Here is a 22,629-nt window from a genome sequence, read left to right as displayed (position 1 = left end):
TTCATGAAAAAGTAAATTTACTGAACAATAAAATGGGAGGAAGCCATTTTCACATTGACCAGTACTAGTGACTATAACATTTTATCATTTTGGTTCAACAAGTTAAAAGAGAAAATTGTATGCAGTTTGTTCATTAGAGGAGCAGGTATTTTCCCAAACAAAAAGTTGAGCTGCTATGACTGGTGTTGGTCATATAAATTATGATTTATTCTAATAGCTTCCAAGTTTTCTACATGTTGTTTCATCTAAAACCAACGACTCGCCTAATAATTATGTTCTTAAAATTGCCACCATACAACCAGAGCAATGTAATAAATTTACATAACTTAGACTACAATCCAATGCATGCTTATCAAGTAGAAAGTCTCAGTGGGACCTACTTTTGAATACATATACCAACTAGATTTTCAGCAGTTGACCATGTTGTTTGACAAGCTCCAGTGTGGTATTTATCTATTAAAACATTAGTTTATGCTCATTGGTCTATGAACATGTATTAATTAGAGTTATGGGACAGCTGACAACAATATTGTCTAACCAACTTGCATCTATAACATACATGGCTGTTCACGTATTGAATTCATCTGCCAGTGTGGAGCAAATTGGAGTTTCCCTCTCTTTGGCATTTCCCAGATTTGCTCTAAACTCTTAGGCAATTTGAGGAACACATAGAGAAGACAGCAAGGGAAATTCTCACTGTGTAAATGCAAGAATCCTTATGTGACACAGAATATAACCAATATGAAGTACAGCTGAAATCTTACTTCATTGGATTATAAGTTTTTAAAAATTTGTGACAAGAAAACAGCTTATCTTCAGATTTTATATGAATATAATTTCTAGAATCACAGTTTGAGACAAATTATAATACATTATGGCTATTCAAAAAATTCTGGATTAACATGTTTAGTTTTAAAATTGTAAAAATTGTTAACATTTGTACTGATTATTTAAAAGGAACACATTATTGATATTTAATCCTCATTCTTTGATCTTCATATTATTCAGTTATATGGATGTCCATGCAAAAGTCATCCATCCCAAGTAGCAAGACAGAGAGATCATATCCAGTCTTTGTCCATCACTTTCTTAGATTCTAGTTTAGAAACCTATAAATTAAAAGTTACAAGCAGAGATTTACCTTTTGACTGAAATGCTATATTACAAACATATTTTTATCAGAATCCCCACCACTGCTATGTTTTCTGAGCAAAAGTGGATTGTAATGAAGTAATTTCAATAAGTGCCACCATTTAATTCTTCCAGCACATATTTTCTCTATTCCAAATTGCACCCTTCCTTATTATTATTATTATTATTATTATTATTATTATTATTAATTTTCTATCCCGCCTTTATTATTTTTATAAATAACTCAAGGCAGGGAACATACCTAATACCCTTTCCTCCTCCTATTTTCCCCACAACAAGAATCCTGTGAGGTGGGTTGGGCTGAGAGAGAGAGAGTGACTGGCCCAAGGTCACCCAGCTGGTTTTCATGCCTAAGGCGGGACTAGAACTCACAGTCCCCTGGTTTCTAGCCCATTGCCTTAACCACTAGACCAAAGTGGCTAATATGCTTTGACAAGCAACAGAACCTATTGGGAATGCTTAAACACACATTTGCGTATTACATACAGTTAGAGAAAGGACCTTTTAACAATTGGTGTTAATATAAAGTCATGGTAAGGCTGAGCTTCCAACAAAAAAAGATATATTATTAAATAATTATCAAAATAATTAACAAGAGGATTCAGATTTAACATCAGGCCATTGTGTGATTCAACATGTAGAAATTCAGTGTTTCTATACTTCATCCCACCTCTCCCTTAGAAATACAGGTAGTCCTCGATTAATGACAACAGTTAGGACCAGAATTTCTATCGCTGAGTGACGTGGTTGTAAAGTGCAACATCACGTGACCACGTCACTTGGCAACAGAAATTCCAGCACTTCCGATTGCTGTCATAAAGCAAGTCACCACGCGTCATTTAGCGTGATGTCATCTGGTCACCATTTGTGACGACCTGCTGGCTTCCCCATTGACTTTGCTTGTAGGAAGCTGGCAAAGAAGGTCACAAATGGCAATCATGTGACCATGGGATGCTGCAACATTGTAATTGCGAGTGAGGTGCCAAGCACCCAGATCATCATCATCATGACTGCAGGGACGCTGTGACCAATGTAAGTACGAGGACCAGTCATAACTACCACTCATTCAGCACCATCTTAATTTTGAATGGTCGCTGAACGAGTAGTTGTGAAATAAGGACCACCTGTAATCAGCTTGCACCATTATTTCCTGTGATATGTCTGGACAGATACTGAAAGAAACCTACATGCAACAGAGTTTAATTAGGAATAAACACATTTACAGTTAAAACAATGAACCTGCCCACAACTTGATCTACCTGTGACTTTGCAACACATGCAGCAGACTGACAAAAGCCAGCCTGCCACTTCCTTATAAGCAAAACTCTTGATATAAAGGGTTTGGTTCTCCAGCTGGTTGAAAAGGAAGCTGATGCCATCCACACATACAAACCTGTATTCATAAATAACCAGTCCAGCCTACTGGCTTCAATCTTTCTCAAGCACTTTTTGTGAGAATAGACACAAGTTCATAGTACAGCACAGAAACATACTGGGACCCCATGAAATAATTTGCGCTTTTCTTTTCCATACAAAAACAACTTGGATAATGTGACACAGATTCCTTTCCCTATCTGGGCTATCCAGTGACAACAAAGTAGACATATTTTGTTACCCTGGTTTCCACACTGGCCACCATACAAGACTTTCAATAAGAAAATGTGACCGATAAGTATTTCTACAGTACTAGAATAATAGTAACTTATAGGACAGAGTAGAAGGACACCATTTCCAGGAAGACAAGGGCAATTGATTCAGGTTCAGTACAGGAACAACTACTACCGTCATTGCTGTACCAATGCTTCTTTCCCCTGACCAGTCCTTACATAATTCTGATGGACAGAAAGGATAGTAGCCCATATATATCATCTAAAAGATCATTCAGATGTTCTTTATTCAGAGTTCCTGCCATGTGAACACTCTAGATAATCCATGTCTCTACCCTTGTAGACGTCATTCAAATGATGCCTGTTTTCTACAGTCACAAGTTCAGCATGACTATGTGCAAGGAGGAAAATCTTTGCATGTACAGCTAGAGGCACATTGGCTTCCATGTTTAGGCCCACTTGTTTAGCCTAGAAGCAGTTCAGTAAGCAAATCTGGTATATATCTGGTAAGTCAGTGTGATTAATTGTTCCTTTTCCCCAAAGGGCAGCCAGGGAAGGTGGGGGGGGAGGGGGAGGACAGATGAATGGGTTCTACGATAGCAGCAAATAGATCTAAAATTGCATAAGACTTAGCTGGGAAGCTGTGGCTCACAGCCTTAGTGACGCCAGCAGTAATTGAGATGCTGTTCCATGACTGTGTTAGTTGCAGTTAAATTGACATTAAAAGCCATGCAGATAAAGAAGACAGTTAACAGAAGAACGTTAGGAGGAATAAGGCTGTTGCAAAGTACAGGACTACAAAAAAGTACGAGAGCTGGACCATAAGGAAGGCTGAGAGAAGGAAGATCGATGCTTTTGAACTGTGGTGTTGGAGGAAAATTCTGAGAGTGCCTTGGACTGCAAGAAGATCCAACCAGTCCATACTCCAGGAAATAAAGCCAGACTGCTCACTTGAGGGAATGATATTCAAGGCAAAACTGAAATACTTTGGCCACATCATGAGAAGACAGGACACCCTGGAGAAGATGCTGATGCTAGGGAGAGTGGAGGGCAAAAGGAAGAGGGGCCGACCAAGGGCAAGGTGGATGGATGATATTCTAGAGGTGACGGACTCGTCCCTGGGGGAGCTGGGGGTGTTGACGACCGACAGGAAGCTCTGGCGTGGGCTGGTCCATGAAGTCACGAAGAGTCGGAAGCAACTAAACAAATAAACAACAAGGAAGTACAGAACAAGCCTCTGACTTTGAGTACATGCAAGTCAGTTACTAGTTTAGTCCCTCCATCTCAAACAAGAAAAATCTAGTCTATCATCTTTTGTCATTCACTCTGCTGAAGATAATAGGGTAGCTTGAGTACTATTTTATGTAGCCCAGCCTCCACACCCAGCTTGCAAGTATTAATAATACTGCATCAGCATCTGGCAAAGACTAATAACATAGCAATAAACTGGTAATCAGATACGTAAGCCTGGATTAATCTTGCCCATATATTATTACAAGCACAGAAAGATTTTTAAAATGATGCTGTAATAGCAGCAAACCAAGACCTTACAGAAGCAGTAAGGATTTTTGTTTTTACCTTCATCATGAATCAAAACTGTGGAGAAAATGATGGAAAAACTATGTAAGACCTTTTTTATATGTATAAATATGACAGGGACCACATCGCATATTTTATCTATGGATAGATAAAGGAAGTCAGGTACCATTGCAGCATGTCTGGCATTTCAGAGAGGTGGGAATTAGCATTTACTGCACATATAAACACATTACTTAAACCAACCATGGTGTATCATCTTGGCAGGGAAAATGTAAATATTCCTCTGTCCAGAAAAGGAATGTATACAGTATTAACATGTTATAGCTGTGACTGAAGACCACAAACAAACCATAATGATTAGGGATGCTCGATTTTTCCACACCTGATGCCTCCAGTGTTAAAACAAAATCATATCCAGGACTCAGTCACCACCACCTTCAAAGCTAAATGGTGATGCTGAACAGGACTTCAGCTCTGCCCTTTGCTTTGGGCAAATAAATCACTTTAAACTTCCCCAGGCATTTGGGAAAAAAATGAAAAAGTTGATCTTTTGGCTGAGGTGAACTTTCATTTGTCCAAGCGTGAAAAAAAAATACCACAGAAGGCATAGAAACAGTAGCCTATGCATGAATGTCCACTGTGACTCCTAAGCTTTAGGAGACACAGCTTCATCTACCATCCCAAAGCGTATATACCATTGTTCACATTGTTCAGAAGCTTACCCTGAAAAAAGGCATATCCTGTTACAATAGCTACTGATATAAATACAAAGCACTAGAATTTCTTTTCTAGAGCCTAAATAGTATTAAATCAATTATGCTACTAATTTTATGTGCATAAATGTAGGAAGACTAGATTCAAATCCCTGCCCAACCGTGATGTTTGAGAGTACCCTTGGATCACAAACTGTCAACCCAACCCAGCCTCAAGCAGATGGATGGCTTTAAATTCAGCAGGCAGCTAAAATGTTAAATACTGTGTCTGCACACCTCTAGAAGAAGGATGGCGCTGGACATAAAAATAGATTAATGCTTACCTGTTCATCTATACACCTGAACTGCCAGGACCAAGCAGACTTGTAAAGGAAAGGTCTCAGATCAAAGCGATTGTCATCAGGACTGTAGTTGGCAGCATGATAGGATGGAGTAAGGGTAGTCATTTTATGTCGGTTGATTGAATACATTTGAAAGAAATGCTTAACCTTTGATGCCACCTGGTGAACAAAATGCAGAATTTCAGGGACTCAAAAAAACAAAGCCCACCACCATCCAGTAGAATACACAATATAGAATTAAACTATAACCAAGATTCAAAGAGTGCAGTCCTGCATTTAACCATGGCCAACCTTACAGATTGTTTTCAGCATTATCAACCAGAAGTGCTCAAGTCAAAATGAGTGCCACCAGCACTTCAGTTAGGTGAGATGTGCTGTTCACCCAGTTTTCTTAAGTGGGCAGTTTCACAAGCCACACAATGTGACCTGGAAAAATCCTGAACGTAACTGCAGCACTTACTGATTAGGAATGGTCTATAATTGAAGAAATCATAACTGGGAACTTGCAATTATCCTTCAATTCAGACATCATCATCAAGTCATGATTTGCCAAATTCCAATTTATATTGTTTTGACCTTCCCAGGGTACAAGCAAACCATGGCTTAGTGCTGCTTATGTAGGTGCATCAGGGAAGTTTGTTTACCTCTCTTGGAGAACATATCTCTTTCCACATTGTGACCAGTTTACAGAACATGGTGTAAGGTCCAGCCTTAGCTATCTTCCTCAGTTTACCATAGACTGAGAGTTCAGAATACGTCATGCCCATATCTACCTAACATTTCATATGCACCACAAAAAGAAGAGAAAAGGAGAAACTGAATGAATAAAAGATCATATGGTACATTGTTCAAGAGCCATCTAACTATAGTTGGAACCATAGTTAATCTAAACTTCTCTGAACTTGGGACAAAAATATTACTTAATTTAATTAAAATGAAATACAATAGTTATATGACTTCATTATATTAAACCCCATAATTCTGTCCTACTGTCATATTAACTATTATAATTCAGAAGCATTTTTGGAGTGGTTCTTGGGGCTGCAGATTTCTAACTACTTTCAGTACATTTCCTTTTCTTCTTTTTTGTGAAAAGGGGTGTTACTGGAAAGTATTATGTTAATTAGGAATGGAGATACTCTGGTAAATCTTTGACAATCTGGATTCAAAGTCCTCAAGAGCCTTCATATGCCCACTGTAGTTCATAATATTACAGAAGACATGTAAGTCTGCAGCAGAAATATCTTAAAAGGAAAAATATGCAATCTGCTAATGTATACTGAGTTCCATATGATGCATTGATCACAAAAGTCAGATTTTCTTGAATTTTGATGAAGATTAAAAGACTGCGTGACCAAGCTACAAGCTAAGAGTACAGGCTTACAAAATGGTAGTAGTTACTCGCCTTTACCTCATCTACTTGAGTAACATTTCCTTTCTGCAGTGGCTCCAACTCTGCTGTTGCTGGTGCAGATATAATACTGTGTACAGGTGAAATGAAATGAGCCAAATTAATTAGCTAGCAGAACAACTTCTTCCCTGAATGGGGAGATTATTATTACCAAGAACATGTTCCACCTCACCCAACGCAATTATTAAACTGAGCCACATCTTTTATCTGCATCATGGTCCCATTTCTATTCAAGTACAAGCACAACACTGCCTGACAACTTACAGTTGAATGCACAAGTTTAGGCACTCTTGGTCAAACTGTATGTTTCACTGAATCCCTAAGCAAATAGAAGCTGATTTTCAGCAAGATAAAAGTTTGGGGCTATGAATACCATTCTAAAACCTTTATCTTTATTATTTGAAAATACTTCATGGTTGATTGGAAGGTATATTTTGGACTGTTGTCTTGCTGAAATATCCAACTTATTTTCAGATTCAATTTTTTTCACTGGCTGTGGAACATTAGCTAGAAGACCAAGAAACATCTCTTCTGGAACTGCCCCCAAGCTTGTCAGATCTGCCAAGAGAATTCAAAGATCCCTGCAAATGGCCTGCTGAAAAAATTTAGCTAGCAGTGGAGCAGTTGTCCACCATGCCACAGTATACTATTCCTTATACAACAATTTTAATGGGAGGATTTTCCCAGACCTCATCAGAAAAATCACTGCTTAAAGTATGCAAAAGAAAACCTTGGTAAGTCTGAACTATTTTGATCAAAATTCTTTGAATTGACGAAACAAAAACTGAACTATTCAGACATAACTACATAAGTTACTTTTGGAGAAAAAAAGGTGAAACATTTGAAGATAACTTTACCAAGCATTAAGTATGGGAGTGGCTTTATGATAATTTGGAGTTGTGTGTAAACAGTTGCATTGGAAAAATTGTATGGGTGGAAGGAAGAATGGATTTAGTTAAGTATCAACATACTGCAGAAGCTCACATCCCAGTCAGTGAAGAAAATAAAGCTGAAAAGAGGTTAGTTCTTTTAGCAAGACAATTGTCTGAAATGTTCCTTCAAATTAACTTGTAGTACTTATAGGCAAGAAAGAAAATGGCCTTCACAGTTCCCAGGCTTGAATATTATTGAAAATCTGCGGGGAGATCTCTAACATGTAGTATACTCACGGAGATCTAAGAATATTTTTTAACTAGGTAAGTTCTATAAGGAAGAGTGGGGAAAAATCTGAAATAATGAATTGAAAGACTCTCTGCTGGTTACAGAAAACATTTGGAAGCTGTTATTTCTGCCAAATGAAGTGTTACAACGTACTGTCTGAAAGTGTATCCAAACATCTACATCTATCAAATTCACTTCGTTCTTATTTCAAATCTGTAACCAACTGCACATAAATAGTAACTATGCATTCAAGTTTGTTGCCTTTAACTTTGTTCTGTGTCAATTTAGGAAACATACAACCTGACTGGGGGTGCTAAACTATTGCATATAACTGTGTTTATATTCGTAAAATCTTCCAATGTTAAGAAAATCAGTATCAAAAACGTTTCTTATTAGCCAGCAAAACTTTACTTGATGCAATCACATTTTTAAGTAACTCTTACCAACATTCAGAATTTAGCAATTATATCAAGAGTCCTAGTTAAGATCAAATTCTGAAGCATAAAATAATCCTAGGAAATCCTAGGGGGGAAAAAGCATCAAGATTCCAGCTCATTTTATACTGGAATAGATTGGAATAAGCTTTATTACTTTACCACTTACCTTTCAAGGGATGTTAGCTGAAAATTCTCAATGCAATATTGGATAAAGCTTTTCAAATCTGTTTTGCTAATTCCACCAATAGGGTTGATGTCTCCACTGGAACAGTCATATTTTGTGAAATACCCTCGAAGGCTAAGGGGTAGGAATATATATACAGAATATTCTAAGGAGTAGGAATACATTCATTCATTCATTCATTCTATAGGTCTAAAACTGATGAGAAGTAAGTTAAGACAATATCCCACATTCCCAAAAGTTGTTGTGCAATTATAACAGTATGAATCTCTCTGATAATTCAGAGAAAAAGTCTGCAGGCTGAGAAAGGAAGACCTGATGTAATGATTCCATTAATTCGGATTACGTTAAGCTGTTCTCTACCCTCCCATTGCATCCCTTTCCAACTGTGTGAGAATGGATGGATGGATGGATGGATGGATGGAAGGAAGGAATGAAGGAAGGAATGAAGGAAGGAACGAAGGAAGGAAGGAAGTCCAAGCTGCCACATGCACTTAAAAGAGCACTTAGGAATATGTCTACAGTAAAAAAAAAATCCATATTAAGCTTTTTAAATTGTCAAATTATAACTTTTTTATTTTACTTTTATTTTTAACTTTTTAACTTTACTATTTTTCAGGCAAGCTTTTTTATATAGTTTGTGTAATATTGAGAAAAGACTTCCAGAGTTAACATGTGCAGTTACTTCCCTGTAATATCTATATGGTAAGCTTTTCCCTTTTCTTTGAAATTTACATAAAAGGAGTATCTACAGTTGGTTACTTTACAGAAGAACCTCACCATTTTCAGAGTGACCCAGTCACACATTAGAGCTAGCACTGAGCAGTAGGACTGGGTTTGTTTTAGCAATGATTCGTAGTCACTGGTAAAGACGAACCTATTTATTCAATTATTTAATTCATTTCTTAGCATAATTTGTCTGTAATTTTTAGTCAGATGTATTAATTCCACCATGGAATTAAAACCATAAGTGCATAACACACACACTTGGTTACAAAGTTAGAATTACATCCCATACAAACTGAAGTACTTAACCAAGTCAACAAAACTGGAACAAAAAACAACACAGACCCCCCCATCCGCAAAACCCACTTGCTCACTGCTGAAGTATAGCATCTAAGGAGCTTCTGAAATGTTCTTTAGAACATTTGGAAAAGCTCAACTGCTGAAGCATTATGCAGAGAAATATTTCTGAACACTAGACAGCTGTGGCTTTTGAAACTGTTTCACTTGATATGCAAAGCCAGACAGATCAATATTTTTACCATTACCAGCAATTAAAGGGTTTTAATATATTAACACCTTTCATCCACATTTGCTGTTCCAAGCACTAACAATCCACCAGGCATTCCACGAGCCCACAGACACAGCTGGGCAAACAGATAGCTGAGTACCATCCTTATTCTGGCCTAGAAGTTAAACACAGAAATTAGGAATTAATAAAAGCTGGAATTTTCAAAAGGTACACAGTAGAAGAACTCTACATCAATAAGCACAGTAGGCATCACAGACAAAGAAGGAAGAGGGAGATCAAGATTCCTCTATAATTCAAGAAGAGAAAGAATAGAGTGGTGAGTTATGGTTGCTGGGTAGGGAAGAAGACTGAAACTGCTATTAGAAGAAAATTATTTGATATCTGAGCAGCTCCAGCTGGATTATGGATATAAGATCCAAGATGCTTTATCATCTTTATCTGCCCCAGGGGGAAAAAACCCTTTTAAAACCCAGCATTTGCTGCCTTCATTTTTGGCCCCTTCTGATTCTGAAAAAAAATGTGTTGTTAAGTATAAGGAATCAGGCTAGTTCAATCAGATAAACCAACAATAAAAAAGTTGGTTAAAGGCTTTTAACTTTTGTATGAAATTAAACAAAATATACAAACCAGATGATCTTTGTATATACATAATTACCATTACAAAACCATATATGAGTTGTTGAGACTTTGGCTCTTTTGAATCCATACTTAAAGGAAGTAACAGACTAAAGTTCCCGCATCTAACTTTCTATGAAATTTTCACTACAGTAAATTCTTTCTTCAAACCAATTAGGCTAGACATAGACTTATTTATTTCACCCATGATCGTAAGTTGAAGGCTGGATTCTCTCTCACACACACACGCAAATTGGTTAAAGAAGTTAAACCCCCGAGATTATTTTTTTTCTCTTGAGTATTTTTCCTCTGAATGAAATGTACTTGTGTAATGGTTTTCAATATGTTCTAGGGAATCTATCTGCCAAACAGAGATGGGAAAAGTATTTATTCGTTAATCTGTATAGCCATCCAATTGACATGTGACTAGGTTATTACAGTACCTGTACGTTCTGCAGAGCCAGGTTTTCTCTTGGGCTTCCTCCATGCACTTGATACTGAGGAACCCGCCCCATCACAGCACTGAAGATCCCCAACGTGGCCTTTACTGCTCCATCTATATTTATGTTGATATGATAGCTGGGGAAAGAAATACTGCCTCTGTAATTGTGTCCAAACTATCACTAATAACATGCACAACAGGTTAATAGAGGAAGGCTGTAATTCAAAACTCAGCAATGCTTTCATCCTTTTAAGTATTATGCAAGAGCCCAAATAAAAAGAGCCAGTGTGGTGGAGTGGTTAAGGCACCAGGCTAGAAACCGGGTGACCAGGAGTTCTAGTCCCGCCCTGGGCATGAAAGCCAGCTGGGTGACTTTGGGCCAGTCACTCTCTCTCAGCCCTGGGAAGGAGGCAAGGGCAAACCACTTCTGAAACATTGCCAAGAAAACTGCAGGGACTTGTCCAGGCAGTTGCCAGGAATAAAAAAACTGACCTGAAGGCACCCACACGATTAAAAATTAGAAAAAGAGTTTCATTTCACAAATGTGGTTCTCAATTTTTAAAGCTAATGCTATCTCTAGTTAAGCAAGTGTTGGCTTATATTTCCCATCACTGGTTTTCCAACTGTTTGGCAAAGTAAAGGTTTCCCTTGACGTAAAGTCCAGTCGAATCCGACTCTAGGGGGCGGTGCTCATCTCCGTTTCTAAGCCTTGGAGCCGGCGTTGTCATAGACACTTCCGGGTCATGTGGCCAGCATGACGACTCGGAACGCCGTTACCTTCCCGCCGAAGCGGTACCTATTGATCTACTCACATTTGCATGTTTTCGAACTGCTAGGTGAGCAGGAGCTGGGATTAACAACGGGAGCTCACCCCGCCGCGCGGTTTCGAACCGCCGACCTTCCGATCGACAGCTCAGCGGTTTAACCCGCAGCGCCACCGCGTCCCTTTTGGCAAAGTATACAGCTCTTTAAAAGCTTCTCTGGAGTGGAAGGACCAGGAATAGAGTGCCAAAGTCTATTGGAGTTGGGCAGCTAATAAATTCAGACAAATAGTTCCCAGCTACACAGTTTTGCTCATTTTACTCTTTTTTCCCCCTGTAAAATAGAGAATGTGTACATGAGAGAGTGTGCACTAGTGTGCTCTATATACCTCCGACATGAAAACAAGGCTAAGCGACTCAACTATGCACAAAAACATAGGAACTAGGGTGCAGAAAAATGGCAGCAGGTGCTCTGGACTGATGAGTCCAAATCTGAAATATTTGGCTGTCGCAGGAGGCAGTTTGTTCACCAAAGGGCTGGAGAGCAGTACAATAATGAGTGTCTGCAGGCAACAGTGAAGCATGGTGGAGATTCCTTGCAAGTTTGGGGATGCATTTCTGCAAATGGAGTTGGAGATTTGGTCAGGATCAATGGTTCCCTCAATGCTGAGAAATACAGGCAGATACTTATCCATCATGGCATACCATTAGGGAGGCATGTGATTGGCCCCAAATTTATTCTGCAGCAGGACAATGACCCCAAACATACAGCCAATGTCATTAAGAACTATCTTCAGCGTAAAGAAGAACAAGGAGTCCTGGAAGTGATGGTTTGGACCCCCAGAGCCCTGATCTCAACATCATTGAGTCTGTCTGGGATTACATGAAGAGACAGAAGGATTTGAGGCAGCCTACATCCACAGGAGATCTGTGGTTAGTTCTCCAAGATGTTTGGAACAACCTACCTGCCGAGTTCCTTCAAAAACTGTGTGCAAGTGTACCTAGAAGAACTGATGCTGTTTTGAAGGCAAAGGGTGGTCACACCAAATATTGATTTGATTTGGATTTCTCTTCGGTTCTCTCACTTTGCATTTTGTAAATTGATAAACATAAACAATTATGATATATATTTTTGAAAGCATTCTTACTATACAGCATTTTTTCACACCTGTCTAAAACTTTTGCACAGTACTGTACATATTGAAAAGCACTATTGATGCCTCAAAGGAAAAAAAATGGAAGTGGCTAGCTGGGGAAATGTCTTAAGTCACAAGGAAGACCATGCCAGAATTGAAATGCAGACTGACACTTCTAAAGTAAGTCCCTCTTCTTTCAAACACTGTCCGTGGTGGCTTCTAATAGAGAGACTTTATTACTCAGCAGAGGCCTAATATTGCCACCTGATAAAGCAGAGCTTTCCAAACTGTGTGTCACGACATGTTAGTGTGCCGGCTGCAGTGTGTAGGTGTGTCGCGCAGTCGAGGGATCATACAAGTACTGTGCACGCGCAGTATGTGTAATCGGGTCAAAACAGCTGATTCCGCGTGACTTCCGATGACGCGGCTGTACCTGCAGTGTGATAGTATGTCACCAACATGAAAAGTTTGGAAAGCTCTGTGATAAAGAATGTCAACATTAATTATATTTCATACTAGACAACTCCGTGACCTGTTGGGTCATCCTTTGAGAGAAAGGTTGTGCAGTCTGATGTGACCAGAATGAACATTAAATTCTCCTGAATGACCGTGGGCAGGCAAAACAGCAGTAGGAGCAAGAGCACCTTCTCACTTCCTGCCGGCTTCCCCGTTGACTTTGCTTGTGGGAAGTGGCAGGGACCGTCAGAAATCATGATTACATGATCGGGAAGACCCTGCAACGGCCACAACTTTGAGAATAGAACTGGTCTGAACATCCTGGAAATTTCAATTCCACAGAAGTAATGGGTCCTGGATTTTTTACACATTCTTTAAGTGAGAGGATTTTAGGTACCTTGATTCAAAAATTGTTGCGGTATGATGCACCGTTTGGGCTAACTTGAGGGTACAGATAAACGCAATGAGAATTTTAGTAGTATACAGATTTATTTTTTAATAATGATTGTTTTATATTTTTAATAATGACTATTTTTATATATTTATTGTTTTACTCGATTGTTGTATGCTGTCCAAAGTCACTTTTTTGTGAGACGGGCAGCCATATAAAATTAATTAATTAATTAATTAATTAATTAATTAGTAAGTAAGTAAGTAAGTAAGTTAAGAAAGAAAGAAAGAAAGAAAGAAAGAAAGAAAGAAAGAAAGAAAGAAAGAAAGAAAGAAAGAAAGAAAACTATAATGATAGAATCCAGAAAGTTAAAATCAAATAATTAGGCATATCATAATAGTGAGCCTGGAGCCCAAGATAAATGAGAAAGGGTTGATCCTTGACAAAATTTAAATAAAATGACAAAAGACAAAGTATTTACGAGCATTTGTTACAATCATCTTGATATAACTCATAATGATATAAACTCCTGAGGAGGGATCACATGTTTGAAATACTTAGCACTCATAGACAAAAATAATTGCTTCCTTAATTATGGGAGAAATACAAGTCAGCCCTATTTTAACGTCCTGCTTCATTCTTTTTTTAAAAAAATAAAGAAAAATCCTACAAACAGCCTATGGCAAAAAGCAGTCAGTGGGATAGAATCTACTGGGGAAATCAATACTATATGATCTATTCATATGTTAACTGCAATGGAATAAAGCATGCTCAAATAGATCAACATCTGAATAAATATCCGCATTTGAGGGCATTTACTATTACACTAGATTGGAGCTGGAACGCTTTTTAAACATACAGTGTATTTTAACTACACAGTGCTAATTTATATACCTGCCTACTTCTTTAGCCAAAGACTTGGCTCTGTTGTAAGTATCCTGAGAAGAATTCTCACTAGCCATATAGCAAGTTGTTAAAAGGCGTCCACACAGTTCCTGGGGTTCCTTTGGTATATAGATTTCATCATTTACAATTCTACGCACATCATCCAAAACAGTCTGATCTGAAAAGAATGAGAGGCAAGGGGGTAGGGAAAAGAGGAGTGAATGTAAATGAAACATCATTTTCACATTTGGTTTTAGAACACAAAATTAAAAACCAGCCATTTCACTTCCTGAAATAAACCCCTGTATTAAATAAAAATATTAACTTAAGTCTGTTTAAATTTACAGATCTATGCACATATAAATTTACTTCTGTTCTGAAAAATATAATCAATCATGCTGTGGTAGAAGAAGATAATATCTGAAGTACAACTGAAATGTGTTTTAATTAATTTACAGATTTGTGTAAGACCAAAACCAGAACATGCATATGATGATATTAAGTTTTGGTAAAAGAGTATTCAAGAAACATTTCTTGGTTTCAAAAAGCAGGAGTTAAACTTCCTTTTGATTCTGATACACTATGATCCTATGCATGTTTTACTCCAACACAGAACGCATTATGTTATATACTTACTCCCTTGTTTTACTGCCCTGATTCTATGTGAGAGGTAAGCACAAATTACAACCTTTGACTGAAATCAATCAGAATAGAATATTCAGTCTTGGCTGGATTTCGTCTTCATAATTATCTATAATGAAATGCGTTTTACAGAACAACTTAGTTCTGTAGTATAGCTTGTTATCGACATGAAATTAGCACAATAAAATTAAAAATCAGAACCATCTGATGAAGTTAGATGTAGGGAGAATAGGGGATTAATAGAAAATATTATTTACAAAACACATAGTTAATATATGAGGTATGCTAAAGCTGCATGCTGTGACAACAACTAGTAGTCAGTGACCGTATGATTCTAATACCAGTTGCTAATAAGTAACAGTGGAAGAAGGCTATTGTCCTTATGTCTGGCCACGAGCTTCACCACATACATCTGACTGCTAGTCATATAAAAAGAAAACTGAACTAGCTAGACTTTGGCCTGACCCAGGGCTTGAAGCAGCTGGTCATAATAAAACCGGAGTGGACCAAAGATCCAGTTCAACATTTTGAGAGGCACAAGTAAGTGGGGGTCACACCACACATGGCAGTGGGGCAGGGTTGAAGGGGATATTTTGGACCCTTTCTTTTTTAGCAATGACTTGTCTACTCTATGGCTATGTTTCCCTTTTCAAATGTCAGCAAATTACACTGTTAGTTTTTAGCAATTATACTATTGGAGGTCTCCAAGCTGAGTTATAAAAATGGGCTCTGAGGATGGATGTACTCCTGAGGATGCAGGCTGCCCACCCCTGCACTGAAGTAAAAAGGTAACTATTTCCACGGATTTCAGTTGAGTAGCTGACAGCCAGTAACCTCTTATAATTTCATCATTTGATTTCTCTTCCTCCTAAATTAATAACAGCAGCGTTTCAAACACAATGACCAGTAGGATTTTCCTCAGGGAATCTTTGACAATCAATACTGCCTCTGCCTTCAACAAAGGATCGTTACCTTGTCGTGGTGCTGGAGCTTGAGCACCTCAATGATGCCATGAGCTAAACTGTGAAGGGACACCCAAGACGGGAAGGTCATGACAGAGAGGTCAGACTAAATGCGATCCCTGGGGAAGGTAATGGCAACCCACACCAGTATTCTTGCCATGAAAACTAAATGGATCAGTACAACCGGAGATATGTCAGTATACCATTGGATGATGAGACCCCCAGGTCGGAAGATGGTCAAAATGCTACTGGGGAGGAACAGAGGATGAGTTCAACTAGCCCCAGACGTGATGACGCAGCTAGCTCAAAGCCAAAAGGACGGCTAGCAGCCGACGGTGCTGGTGGTGAACGGCGAATCTGATGTTCTAAGGATCAACACACCATTGGGACCTGGAATGTAAGATCTATGAGCCAGGGCAAATTGGATGTGGTTATTGGTGAGATGTCAAGATTCAAGATAGACATTTTGGGCGTCAGTGAACTGAAATGGACTGGAATGGGCCACTTCACATCAAATGACCACCAAATCTACTACTGGGGACAAGAGGACCACAGAAGAAATGGAGTAGCCTTCATAATTAATAGTAAAGTGGCTAAAGCAGTGCTTGGATACAATCCAAAAAATGACAGAATGATCTCAATTCAAATTCAGGGCAAGCCATCTAACATCACAGTGATCCAAATATACGCCCCAACCACAGATGCTGAAGAAGCTGAAGTAGAGCAGCTCTATGAGGATCTGCAGCACCTACTGGACGACACGCCTAAAAGAGATGTTATTTTCATCACGGGAGACTGGAACACTAAGGTGGGCAGTCAAATGACACCTGGAATTACAGGTAAGCATGGCCTGGGAGAACAAAACGAAGCAAGACACAGGCTGATAGAATTTTGCCAAGACAACTCAATGTGCATAACAAACACCCTCTTCCAGCAACCTAAGAGATGGCTTTATACATGGACTTCACCAGATGGACAACACCAAAATCAGATTGACTACATCCTTTGCAGCCAAAGGTGGTGGACATCTATACAGTCGGTAAAAACAAGACCTGGAGCTGACTATAATTCCGATCACGAACTTCTTCTTGCACAATTTAGGATCAGACTAAAGAGATTAGGGAAGACCCACAGATCAGCTAGATATGAGCTCACTAATATTCCTAAGGAATATGCAGTGGAGGTGAAGAATCGATTTAAGGGATTGGACTTAGTAGATAGGGTCCCAGAAGAACTATGGACAGAAGTCCGCAACATTGTTCAGGAGGCGGCAACAAAATACATCCCAAAGAAAGAGAAAACCAAGAAGGCAAAATGGCTGTCTGCTGAGACACTAGAAGTAGCCCAAGAAAGAAGGAAAGCAAAAGGCAACAGTGATAGGGGGAGATATGCCCAATTAAATGCAAAATTCCAGAGGTTAGCCAGAAGAGATAAGGAATTATTTTTAAACAAGCAATGTGTGGAAGTGGAAGAAGACAATAGAATAGGAAGAACAAGAGACCTCTTCCAGAAAATTAGAAACATCGGAGGTAAATTCCAGGCCAAAATGGGTATGATCAAAAACAAAGATGGCAAGGACCTAACAGAAGAAGAAGAGATCAAGAAAAGGTGGCAAGAATATACAGAAGACCTGTATAGGAAGGATAACAATATCAGGGATAGCTTTGATGGGGTGGTCAGTGAACTAGAGCCAGACATCCTGTAGAGTGAGGTTGAATGGGCCTTAAGAAGCATTTCTAATAACAAGGCAGCAGGAGACGATGGCATCCCGGCTGAACTGTTCAAAATCTTGCGAGATGATGCGGTCAAGTAATGCATGCTATATGCCAGCAAATTTGGAAAACACAAGAATGGCCATCAGATTGGAAAAAATCAACTTATATCCCCATACCAAAAAAGGGAAACACTAAAGAATGTTCAAACTATCGAACAGTGGCACTCCTTTCACATGCCAGTAAGGTAATGCTCAAGATCCTGCAAGGGAGACTTCAGCAATTCATGGAGCGAGAATTGCCAGATGTACAAGCTGGGTTTAGAAAAGGCAGAGGAACTAGGGACCAAATTGCCAATATATGATGGATAATGGAAAAGGCCAGGGAGTTTCAGAAAAACATCCATTTCTGTTTTATTGACTATTCTAAAGCCTTTGACTGTGTGGACCATAAGAAATTGTGGCAAGTTCTTAGTGGTATGGGGATACCAAGTCATCTTGTCTGCCTCCTGAAGAATCTGTATAAGAACCAAATAGCAACGGTAAGAACAGACCACGGAACAACGGACTGGTTTAAGATTGGGAAAGGAGTACGGCAGCGCTGTATACTCTCACCCTACCTATTCAACTTGTACGCAGAACACATCATGCGACATGCTGGGCTTGAGGAATCCAAGGCTGGAGTTAAAATCGCTGGAAGAAACATTAACAATCTCAGATATGCAGATGATACCACTTTGATGGCTGAAAGCGAAGAGGAACTGAGGAGCCTTATGATGAAGGTGAAAGAAGAAAGTGCAAAAGCTGGCTTGCAGCTAAACCTCAAAAAAACCAAGATTATGGCAACCAGCTTGATCGATAACTGGCAAATAGAGGGAGAAAATGTAGAAGCAGTCAAAGACTTTGTATTTCTAGGTGCAAAGATTACTGCAGATGCTGACTGCAGTCAGGAAATCAGAAGACGCTTAATCCTTGGGAGAAGAGCAATGACCAATCTCAATAAAATAGTTAAGAGCAGAGACATCACACTGACAACAAAGGTCCACATAGTTAAAGCAATGTTGTTCCCCATAGTAACATATGGCTGCGAGAGCTGGACCATAAGGAAGGCTGAGAGAAGGAAGATCGATGCTTTTGAACTGTGGTGTTGGAGAAGAATTCTGAGAGTGCCTTGGACTGCAAGAAGATGAAACCAGTCCATCCTCCAGGAAATTAAGCCAGACTGCTCACTTGAGGGAATGATATTAAAGGCAAAACTGAAATACTTTGGCCACATCATGAGAAGACAGGACACCCTGGAGAAGATGCTGATGCTAGGGAGAGTGGAGGGCAAAAGGAAGAGGGGCTGACCAAGGGCAAGGTGGATGGATGATATTCTAGAGGTGATGGACTCGTCCCTGGGGGAGCTGGGGGTGTTGACGACCGACAGGAAGCTCTGGTGTGGGCTGGTCCATGAAGTCACGAAGAGTCGGAAGCGACTGAACGAATAAACAACAACAACTGCCTCTGTAATTACCTCCAATGTAATTATATCTAGAGGCAGAACATATATTGCAAATTGACAGAGAAAAATGTATGATTCAGAGCCCAAAAATGCTTTCATCCTTTTAAGCACTACGCAAGCAACAGACCAAACAAAATACTCTTTCTTGTTCCACAATGTTAGCTCTAGATGTTTAAAGCTAATTCCATCCTGTTTAGTTAGCAAATGTTCTAAGTATAGAAACATAACTCCTATGTAGTTTTCAAATTGTGGTGCAAAGAATACTAGGCTTACTTGAAAACCTCTCGGGAATATCTCAGTGGGAGGACTGGTAACAGAGGGCCAACTACTCTTAAGTAATTTTGCTCATGCTACTGATCTTTTTTTCTGGAAAACAGAGCTGCAATGGAGCACTGGATGGAAATTTTAGGTCATACATGTTACATGGAGAGACTATGAAGTTCAACATATCTATTTAATGTGCTAACTGAAGTACAACCTGGAATAGCTCAGCACAGCACTTCAGCTTCAGACAGGCAAATGTGCATCTTTTCCCAGGATTGTACTACAGCAGTGGAAGGGCAGCTGCATGATTCTAAGACAAGATGCAGCTGCTTTAAGAACTTGCCAACAGATGTTACATGAATACATCCCCGCCATGTACTTCAAAGCACTCTATTTTCCCCTCCAAATCCAAAGCAGTGCACAGCTTTAACCCAGAATATGTTTCATAATACTGTACCATGCATGAGTTCTGGTTCAGTTGCTCAGAGAATTCTTTGGGAAGACACTCTAGTTTCGTAGTCAAGGGCAAAGGGTTCAGTTCAATCTATAAGTCTCCTAAAAAGGCCTCTGTCTGAAACTTTGGACAGTTGTTATCAAATAATGTCAAAAATAATTGAGCCAGAGGGGCTCACGTAATTCAACAAAAAACTCTTCTATATAATCACAGAAGTAAAACACAGAAAGGGTTTCCTGGGAGTATAAAAACTGACACAGCTACAACTAACCTTTGGTAATCTGTACTGCTCAAGTGCACTTACTTCCATTTTTTACTGCGTAACAAATCTGACGACACATGGAATAGACAATGCAGGCTGCAGAAGAACTGTCCATACCACCACTAAGTGGCAAGAAAAATCCTCCCTTAACAATCACAATAAGAAAACCAAATTAGAACATTGTTGGGAACCATGCATTCAATTATTCAGGAGGTATTTATTCCTAGCTGCAATTAGCCATGACTGGCCCATAATTTATTTTCAATTAATCACATCCAAAATTAAGGTTAATTTACAATTTTTAATCTCTCTAAAAACAAATGTAGAAAATATGATCTAAAATCCAGCAGCTGAAAAGGTAAGACAAGAAGGTCCTATGTCTTAGTTTGGCTAAGGCTATCTAACATCCTCTCTTCTCAGAATTGACTCTCTTAACAAGGACCATTAAACACAGCCATTATGTAAGAATATGAAAGAATTGGTATCTGAATATGCTTATCTTCCCCTTCCCATCCTATCTGCCTTTCTGAATCATGACTCTTAATAGATAAGCAATCTCATTAAATACAAAATATTATGAGTGCTCTGGCAAGCACACATGATATAAATGTACTTGGTAAATATATTATCAGCACAACTAAATTTGCAAACCTCCTTAAGGCAGCAATAGTGCAGTTAACCAACTGTGGCTTGTTTCCAAATCAAGTCCCCATTCTTGTTAAGCAGAGACAAGTTGTATACCAATGCCTCCCTTGGAGCTCACCAAGTTTCCTGCCCCCACTGCCTTTTTAAAGATTTTTTTAATTAGAAAACAAACCAATTGGAAACTACTATCTTGCAGAGAAAACCAGCAGCCTCCAGCACAGTTTATTTTGTAGATTTATCTCTGGAGCTCGTATAGGTATCAAAAGGCATTTTTATTTAATAAAATGGTACATAGCTATCACCCAGTTAGAAGTGGGCTCATCTGCCTAGGATAAAGGTAAAAGTTCAGAGTTCCTGTGAACTCCTGGAAAGCAAGAAGGGATGCAGGAAATGCTCTAAGCAGTTTTGCCACAACTGTTCCCTCCATTATGAGAGTATTCATAGTGTGCTCTTAATTTCCAAATGTGCCGATTGACTCAAAGTTTGAGGATCCCTGCTTTAAGCCACTAGCACATGGACAATGCTACAAATGGGGGTCTAGATCAAATAGATTAAAGTGGAAATTCATGAAGGGAATACATAAAAAGCTTCATCTCCAAAACACATCATGCCACTGTCATGCGCTGCCTGCCTCTGAATAAGACTCAGACACTGGTTCGTGGATCAGGCTCTGATTTATTCACAGCGCAGTTACAGCGTCGGAAGAAAAAAGCTGAGAGTGACAGGAGCGCGCCGGTGCGGGGTTTAAATACCCCGCGCCGGTCAGCGCCCCCTCACTCGCGGTCACGTCAGCCCCCTTCGTCCAATACGTTGCCCTGCCGGTGGGTGAGGGGTTCCGGGGTCGCCCATCATCAGGTTTTCTATTCCTCTGGTGATTGCTGTCAGCTGGGCGATCTCCGATGTATTGGCGCTGATGGCTTGGGTGTGCTCCGTGATCCGTTTAGTTATTGTTTGTTCGCCGTTAGTCGTTGTGGGTTGATGGCTACTTATCTTGAGCCCCTTCACCTATTTCCTTGCTATTGTCATGTGTGCCATTGCGCTGATGACTTCAGCTCAACGGCACTCATGACATACTGCCCCCTTTCCGAATAGTGCTCCCCCCCGGTTTTCTGGTTTTTTTTTTTTTTTCCGGTGGAGCTGTCAAACGGCACTTTTTTTTTTTTTTTTTTTGAAATTCCCGCCGGAGTAGTTGTCGCCCCTCCCTTTGCTCCTCCCTCTACCACGTGCCTTCCCAGGGTGTGTCCATGGTGCGCATGCTCGGGTCCCGTCCTGGCGTGCGCATGCTCCAGCCACACCCTGTTTGTTTGGCTCAGTTCGGCGAGGAGAGAGGCGTGGCTGGTCGGGTGCTTATCAGCTCCAAGTAGGGCCCTTCTTTTTTTTCCATTTAAAGTGCGTCGCCTTTGTTGTATCTCCTGGGCGTTGCCCCCAGGTTGCCCTGTTGACTTGCTTGCCACTCCCCCGCGGCCGGGGGGGCGGGGGGAGGGTGCTGGCGAACGCTTGTCACCACCTCGTGGGCCCGGGGCGGGGGGAGTGAGTCCCGGGGGGGGAGGTCCACCCAAGTCGCGGGCTTGGGGGGGCCCTTTCCCTTGGGGCACGGGAGGCGGGGGGGGCCTGCGGGGGGGGGTTTGGCTTGCTGACCTTGGTTGTGGCTTGTCGGGGTATGCCCGGTGAAATGCTCTGGTCAGGTCAGGCGCGTTAACGT

At 40.0% G+C, this 22,629-nt stretch overlaps 1 protein-coding gene across 1 annotated transcript in view; it reads right to left on the bottom strand.

Annotated features, from left to right (window-relative positions):
• Window positions 1-22,629, bottom strand: part of NADSYN1 (NAD synthetase 1) — a 50,678-nt gene continuing 28,049 nt past the window's right edge. The window contains exons 13-21 of the mRNA XM_063289580.1: window positions 20,325-20,427; window positions 14,493-14,661; window positions 10,856-10,991; window positions 9,845-9,951; window positions 8,528-8,659; window positions 6,764-6,833; window positions 5,997-6,125; window positions 5,335-5,511; window positions 1-1,109 (exon numbers count right to left, since the gene is read on the bottom strand). Coding sequence (XP_063145650.1) covers window positions 1,062-1,109; window positions 5,335-5,511; window positions 5,997-6,125; window positions 6,764-6,833; window positions 8,528-8,659; window positions 9,845-9,951; window positions 10,856-10,991; window positions 14,493-14,661; window positions 20,325-20,427 — 1,071 coding nt within the window. The 3' untranslated portion in view covers window positions 1-1,061. The remainder of the gene's footprint in view (window positions 1,110-5,334; window positions 5,512-5,996; window positions 6,126-6,763; window positions 6,834-8,527; window positions 8,660-9,844; window positions 9,952-10,855; window positions 10,992-14,492; window positions 14,662-20,324; window positions 20,428-22,629) is intronic.

This window comes from Candoia aspera, chromosome 1 (assembly GCF_035149785.1).
Source record: "Candoia aspera isolate rCanAsp1 chromosome 1, rCanAsp1.hap2, whole genome shotgun sequence".
Taxonomy (NCBI): Eukaryota; Metazoa; Chordata; class Lepidosauria; order Squamata; family Boidae; genus Candoia; species Candoia aspera.
Note: the sequence above shows the minus strand (reverse complement) of the source record. Positions and strands in the feature narration are given on the sequence as shown.